This window comes from Aptenodytes forsteri, unplaced genomic scaffold (assembly GCF_000699145.1).
Source record: "Aptenodytes forsteri isolate BGI_AS27 unplaced genomic scaffold, ASM69914v1 Scaffold193, whole genome shotgun sequence".
In the NCBI taxonomy this organism is placed as follows: domain Eukaryota; kingdom Metazoa; phylum Chordata; class Aves; order Sphenisciformes; family Spheniscidae; genus Aptenodytes; species Aptenodytes forsteri.
In genome coordinates, this window is record NW_008795405.1 from 1,181,795 (window position 1) to 1,189,681 (window position 7,887).

At 37.5% G+C, this 7,887-nt stretch overlaps 1 protein-coding gene across 1 annotated transcript in view; it reads right to left on the bottom strand.

Annotated features, from left to right (window-relative positions):
- Window positions 1-534: 534 nt before the first annotated feature.
- SEC23A (Sec23 homolog A, coat complex II component) overlaps window positions 535-7,887 on the bottom strand; it is a 31,115-nt gene continuing 23,762 nt past the window's right edge. Inside the window, exons 18-20 of the mRNA XM_009280690.2 lie at window positions 6,556-6,711; window positions 5,876-5,941; window positions 535-2,305 (exon numbers count right to left, since the gene is read on the bottom strand). Of these exons, the coding sequence (XP_009278965.1) occupies window positions 2,216-2,305; window positions 5,876-5,941; window positions 6,556-6,711 (312 nt within the window). The 3' untranslated portion in view covers window positions 535-2,215. The remainder of the gene's footprint in view (window positions 2,306-5,875; window positions 5,942-6,555; window positions 6,712-7,887) is intronic.

A 7,887-nucleotide genomic window follows, 5' to 3' on the forward strand; every position in this document is an offset into this window, starting at 1 on the left:
TACCAGGACTGGACGGCCTTCACCCAGGAGTTCTGAAGGAAGTGAAACATCAAAAGGGCAGAGGTAGCAGTGACCGTGTGTAACTATCATTACAGACAGTCACTGTGCCAGATGACTGGCAGACTGCTGCCCATGTCACTCTCATCCACAAAAAAGATTGTTGAGGGAAACCCTCAAGTTACAGACTGATGAGCCTGACCTCTATCCCTGGTAAGATGGTAGAGGCTATAATAAAGAGCAAGACTTACGAGCCTATGGATAGACATGAGCTTTTGGGAAAGAGTCAGCACGCTTCCTATAAAAGAAAATCCTGTCACACTAACCACAGTCTTTGGAAGAGGTGAATAAGCAGGAGGATAAAGGTAATACATCAGACATATTTGAATTTTCAAGAAGTCTTTGACAATGTTAAATACTTGAAGTGACAAAAGAAGCTAATGTTGCCAAGGGATTGGATAAAAGAACCTATTACAAGGTGAAAGCTGGTTAAAGGGTAGGAAGGAAAGCACAAAAAACTCCATCCATTATCATGACTTGGTGATGAATCGATTTATTAGTCAAATGGTATTTAACTGCCAAATAAATTGGACATCTTTAGTGTTACGAGAAAATTTTTTTTAAGCTGTTTATTAGCTAAAACAAAAAACAAAGTCAAGAGGGCTACTGAATTTTCATCTCCTAAACTGCCACTAGTGCGAACAGTTCAGTATATCTGGAAGTTAAACAAGTTTGATACCAATTATTACATGAATAAAAGTGGTGAAGTTATTCTAAATTTTATCATTACTACCTTTATTTCCACATTTCATTTCAAGCACCGACAGAAACCAGGACAATAAATATAGAAAGTGAGAGAAAAACAGGTACTTTATTTGTATTGAGGCAAAAGGAGCTTATCTCATTTAGAGCAAAGAAAGAGACAGCAATTGATTTAATCAAGTTTTTGAGAATTTACAGAAAACAGAAAAAAAAACTCTCATGCTTATCACACCAGTATATGATTGAATTTCCTATGTCAAAACACTCTCTCGTCCTTTAGACTTGGCACAATTCTTTATTGTCAACTGCCACATTTCACATCTTTACTTGTCAAAATGTCGTATTACCTATGTAAACATCTGTTTTATGTGTAAACTTCAACAAGTAAATGGGCAAGCCTACTAATTTATCCATCCCAAAATATCAAGTATGAACTAAATATCAAATTAATTACATCATATTCCATATAACACTGTTTCAACAAGAACTATAGCCTGTTGAATTCGTAACAAAAAGGATGCAGAAACAAAAAGCAGATGTGTAGTGTCATGCATTAGTGTAATAACATTTTAAGGCAATAATAAAAAAGGTAATTTTTTTTTTTTAAGTATACTCGCCAAGACAAAAATCAAGGCTGTACTCTTAGTTCATTTTGGTAGTGTAGGATTTCTTCTTAGCTCAAGCTAAAAGTGTTAACTTTTGAGCATATTCATCTGTTACTGTGTTTGATAATAGATACTTTTGTCAAAAATACATGTGGATTTAAATTTTGTGCAATAACAGATTTTTTACTTTTTCAGTTCAAATTCTTTATGTGGAAATAAAGAAAAACTCTGTTCCCAAAGAATCAAGTAGGGTAAGTGGGAAGAAATATTTGAAACTAAATACTCCTAAAACAAACAACACATGAACAATATCATCTCTGCAGGAAAGAAAAGTTCAGCAGCCTAAGTCAAAAGACTGAGTTAATACTATTTTTGTATGCTTTTTGTTGCTTCTTTGTTCACTTCGTGCTCAAATTGAGTAAGCAAAAGTAGTCATATGGCAGTCTGGAAAGCCCGACATCACCAAAGATTTCCTTTATTGTTCAATGTGCCTTTGTAGTGCAGAGCAGAATCAACCTCAACCATTTAAAAAGGAAACTGAAATCACATCTCAAAGTTGTTATAAATGATCTCAAAGTAATTATAGAATCACCGTAATCAAAATGACTGTTCTTTTTCCTCTAAATATAACTTAATTTAATCTACTACCTGTCATTTTTACAAACTGCAGTTCACATTAAAACATTTGCTGATAACAAAAGCTTTTCTTTGAAAACAACACTGCTTTACATCTAGTCAGGCAGCTTGTGCATATTGGAGCATTCTGTCAAGAGAGACATGGAAAAGGGTAAAGGAGAAAAAGCTGAAATATGGCTACAGCTTCTACAGTGCCTTTAATGCACTGTAGAATCTCAGGCAGCACTAGAGACAGCAAGTTTCTTCAGATGATCCATAAATACTTGCAAGCTGACATCATCAGTAAGAATGGGTGCTCCAGACTCCTATAAAATAAAAGGAAACAAGGAGAATTGATTATACTCATTGTGAAGAAAAAGCATTTTAAGGCACAATATGTTCCATTAAATAAACACTTCATAAATTCAGAAAGACCTTAGAAGCCTATCATTGCTGAAATCCTCTGACAAAAAACAGCACTGTACATTTACATAAATTTTCATATGTTTACATAAATTCAGGCATAAACCACAACTACACTCTTCCATATTAATGCATACGGCGAGCTGCAGTATAGCAAGATATTTATTTACATCAACCATACAAAACTAAAGTATTTGACAGCTGCCAAATACTAACTTACAAATTTTAAAAAGTAAATAAAACTTCCATGCCACAGTTCCTGTATCATTCCTACCTCAGTGGAACAAAGGTGAGAGAAACAGAAACATGCAAGTGACACAACGAACCAATCGGTATCTGTCAGTGAAGCTCAGACATATCAAAATGGTGAAAGGAGGAAACAAATCCACTAAGGGTCTGATTTGACACCGACCGAGTGAAGGTCACCTAGCTTTCTCAAGGAAAGCTGGGCCAACTCTCTCCTACAGTTCTATGTCACCTCAGAGAAACACCAAAAACAGCATCTGAAGGTCACGCCACTGCAAAATCAGACCACAAAAGATTAAAAAAACCTTTTGGGTGGATTTTTGCAATTTACTTTTTGACCTCAGAAGTAATTTTCAGAAATCCAAGAAGTTCAAAATGGTCACCTTTTAATTACTATTTTTAAACAAATTTACAGTCCAAATAAAACAGCAGTTGGCAACTCTGAAAATGTTACATAGTAACTCTCTTAAGTCCTTTGAAACCAATCTGCCATTACTTCCATTTACAGATGTAGGAAGAATCCCTATAAATCTCAACAATTCAACCTTTTCAAAGGTACTAAGCACCCATATGTCCAAATGAAACAGAGCTGTCTGAACTCTTACAAGATCTTCCAAAACACAGACACGAAAGTCTTAACAAGGATGCTTAGAACTGGTGCCCCTTTTTGAGAACTGGCCAAAACCAGTTCTCGGTTAATGATCAAGGGACAAATCGAGGAGCAGTGAGAGTTCTTAGACCGCTACAATACACTTGACACAATACACAGCCAGTCTCAGGGAAGGCCCACTAAATTATCTATCAGCTGATGGTGGCAAGATGAGAATAAAGGATGTTCTGCCTCCAAGCCTGCCAAATGCTAAGCCTGAGCTCTCTTATTTAAGAAGCCACAGGGGAATTGAATTACAAGTAGTTTAATTCTGGGGCAGGATATGATTTGCCACCTTGTGTCTTATGCATGGAAGGACAGTACATCATCCTTTAGTAAATAAACCACCAAAAGGAGTTGATAGACCCCTAAGAAAAGAGATCCCTCACGATGACTGCTAGTGGTAATCCAGGGTAGTAAGACCAATGCACAGACTCTACTTCTGAAGCTGAACACCTCATCCAACACGTGCACACAGGCAGCTGATGCCACCACTCTGAAGACTGGGAACCCTTCATTCGAGTAGGTAAGGTAGCAGAGTATTTTATTTGCTGGGGAATAAAGTGAAAACCAGCAAGGTCACAATGTACAAGCCTGAAAAGTACATGAGAATTAGCTTTGATTTTTCACAGACCACCTTAAGTTTTGTTTTCTGTTCATTCAAAATTTTGATCTAAGGCATCTAATGAGAATTTAAATTTAGTTAACAGTGATTTGGTGACAGCTAGCTGGGCATTTGATAAGATTTGTGCCATTGACCTCTTCTTTCCTATGAAATTGCAAATTCCCTATTGTTACCAAGACAAAAAAGATTAAAAAAAAAGAGCTGAAAATAAAGGCATTCTCAAATAAATGCCATATCCAGTGTAATCTGAAAATTTCAACTGCATCTTCAAAGACTAGCCAATGTAACAGAGCTGTATGAAAACTACCATTACTTCCTGACAATGTTTTCTATACTATATAAGGCACCTACCTGCTAAAGTTTAAAAAAATCTTTACTTCCAATATTAATAAACCAAACTAGTCAATTGATCACCTCCTGAAACGTGTTTTCAGTGATGTGTGGGTGCCCTCTTCAGGTCAATGTGGATTAACAAATTTTTCTCTAGACTTTCAGTTATGCACAAAATAAAATTACATGAAACAATCCAGGAAGCTCATGAGAAAAACAAGAGCAAAACCAATTCAGTTTAAAATTTTCTCCCAACAGTTACATATCTCATTTCATAACTTGTACTTGGTTCAACTTTGGTCACAAAAACCCTGCAAACGCAGGAGGATATTATGTTGAGCACACACGCTGCAATGCCACTGGGGAGATTAACACACCATTTCTTATGTTACCCTAGAACTGAATTCTTTTCAACATTAAAAGGGAAAGCTGTCTCTTCTAAGATGTATCAGAGTCTCACTTGTCCAGCATGAACAATTTTCTTAAGATCAGTTCGAGAATTGTTTTGTATTTGCATTTACATTTGGAATACTGTTTCATTTGCTTACTAATTAAAGGAGCAGGAAACAGTTGTCCTGTACTGTTGGAAACATCAAACGTCAAAAATTTCCAGGTAATGTTTAGATAAACACAAGACCTTTCAAACTACAGGATTTGCGTGTATGTTGTGAAGGAAACATAATGAAGAGAGACACTAACAGATTGCTGGTTAGGTTATCAACTTTGGAGGCAAGAGAGCTGGGTTCAAATCATGCTGTCCCCAGCTCAATACAAAGTTTTCAAGGTTTTTTTTTTTTTTCACTCTGGATCTCAGTGCTCTTCCCTGCCAGAAGTTTCATGAGAACCAATACGTCCCTATGAAAACATACCCTGGTAAAACTTACCTGACAAAAATCACTGCCGTGAAATTGCTACAGAGCTCTCTCACTCATGACTTGAACACTGTATGCCCTTTAGCAAAGTACTCTAAAAGTACAGTTAATATGTAGCTTCAGCTGTCTGATGCCATTACATTTTCATGAGAAAATGACACTGCACTAGCGTTCACCCACAGCAGTGTTTCTCTTCCCACTATAAAAGCTGAATTTGGAAGGAGAACGTGGAACTGGCATGCAACATTCAAGAATACAAGCTGCTCCAGAAAGTTTAACTTTTCAACTCTTACATAACTTCCTTCCTAAAGACAAGATTTGAAAAACTGATTCCTGGTCACCCGGGCCACAAAAATTCTGGAAAACGTCAATACACTGGTACTGGTGTACTTTTCAGTTCTTGCTTATAACTAACGTCAAAATTTATTTCCCCTATTGCAAAAAGGTCATGTGTGGTAAGTGCTCTCATTCTAAGGAATTTGGAGGTATCTGTCTAAGACAGATGGCTAGACATGAAAGTAGCCTAACAGAAGCTTAAAACAACAAACCAGATCATTTTTGTCTGAAGAAGTGAAATCCATTTTATTTTACTTTTGCAATTTTGGTGGCATCAGGCCAAAACTGCATTTCTTTTTCAGTTTCAAAACTTGGCGTTATTACTTATATCTACACAATGTGTCACTTGATTTCTGAAATAGGGAAAAAAAACATAAAATCATGCATACAGCTTCATCAGCAGATTCATACTTACCTGTCCCCATGCATACATATTGTTATGAGTCTGAGAGGGATTTACTTTTGAAAGCAGGACAGGAGCCTTTAAAAAACAAAAACAAAACAGGCAATAAATTAATCTTCTCAAATAGAAGTTTCTTGTACTCAGAAAAAATTACACGTGTATGAAATATACCATTTCTATTATTTGGAGATAAAAACCTGCACAGATACCTATTCAGAAGAGCAAGTAGCACGTCTATAAATAAAGCCACTCCCTGAACTCTATAGCTATAATGCAGAACTGCTAACAACTTTTCAATGCAGCAGAAAGTAAGCTTTTGTCTTTTTCTAAGCACTAGCAAAGCAAATGTGAATAACAATAGAATATTAATTAATAAGTTTAAAAAAAAAAAAAACACTTCTGGTATCGGTCCAGAGACCCTAACAAGTACTATCTTTTTTGTCTTACACACGTCACACAAGGAATCTGAGAGTCCAAGTCAGTATGGTAAAAATAGTAATAAATAACAGGATTCACAAATTAGGCAAAAAGCTACTATTACATATCTGACTCTGTAAAAGCCTTAAAATTCAAATTTTTCACTTGCAATTTACATATATTTTAGCACAGAAATGCATGTTTACTACCAAAAAAATCTCATTACATTACTAACGCATCACTTCCTAGATAATATAATACATATTTTACCATACCTGGCTTCCTCCATGCTCTGTATCAATGTATCTGGGCATTGGAAATCTGGAATGGAGAATTTCTTGGGCATCATCTATTGGAGCTTGTAGCAAGTGATGGAAGTTTTCATATTCCGGCATATCTTGGTAACCTGATTTACGCCACTGAGCTATGGTCTGGGGATAGGGGGAAGAAAGAATTTTAGAACTGATTCACCCATCTTTCTTAGAGGATACACAGGGCTTTTCAGAGGAGAATGTGCCATTGCTGCCCTCTTTTCTACCACTCACCCCCTTCTGCCCTATAGTATGCAAGTTAATTTTTAAAAGCCAAGATGTGCAAGTAATATGCCACTAGATTTTTTTGTTTGTTTTTTTAAACTCTAACAATTTGTGGTCCTTCTGTATTTCCTTTTTTTGGCATCCTTTGCATGCTAAACATTTAGTTCATGAGGTCAAGGATACTATTTACAGTTCTCTAATAGGCATGTCTATGACACATACGAAAGAAATACTTACACTGATACTTATCTTTCAGGGCCGGTAGCGCAGCCTCCCCACCTTCTAGGAGTGAAGCTGGCTGTTCAAGGTCAGCTCACTGATACGGACTGTTGTTAGGAAAAACCTGGAGGGAGCCTCAGTAGGGATTCCCCCCTCCTTTGTTTGGCAGCTGTTACAAGCTGAGGCTCATTCCTGGCTCCTGCCCGAGCTCCATTGCAGCCACGCCTGTACCTGGCCATGTACCCCGCTCATCTGGACCCCCACCCGGGGACTTGACTACCCGGCTAGAACTCAGACCTGCCTCATCCCCATTGACTTGTGTGACGATCTGGACTGGTGGCTGAACCTGGCTGCTGTCTGTAAACTGCTCTGTTTGCCTCGCTCAGGTAGTGTGGGGCCATGTCCTCACTGGTGAGGCCTCTGTCTGCCTTGCAACCATGCTCAGCTCCCTGTTCCCTTTCCCTCAGGGAGCAGCCCACCCCTGCTGCTTCCTGACAGCATCTTACAGAAATACAGAGAACATTTTTCTATTTAAGAAGTGTTAAAGTTTAGTAACTATTTTAAACGGTGCAGCTATGAGGACATGTATTTCTCAAACTCTCAGCTGGGAACCATTTACAGTTGCAAAGCAGTAAAAAGCAGCAGCTCAATTCCTCCAGGGCAGCAGAGCACTAGCAAGTCACAAGTATTTATATTTATATTACTAGCAAATATCTATCTACTCAACCACCAGGAACAGTTTCATTTCTCCAGGACAGTGCAGATGAAGGCTGACTACAAAACTTGGTGTTCTGGCTCCCTATCCCTGAAGAACTAATTTAGAGGTGTAAAATAAATTAGTGAAATGCCGGG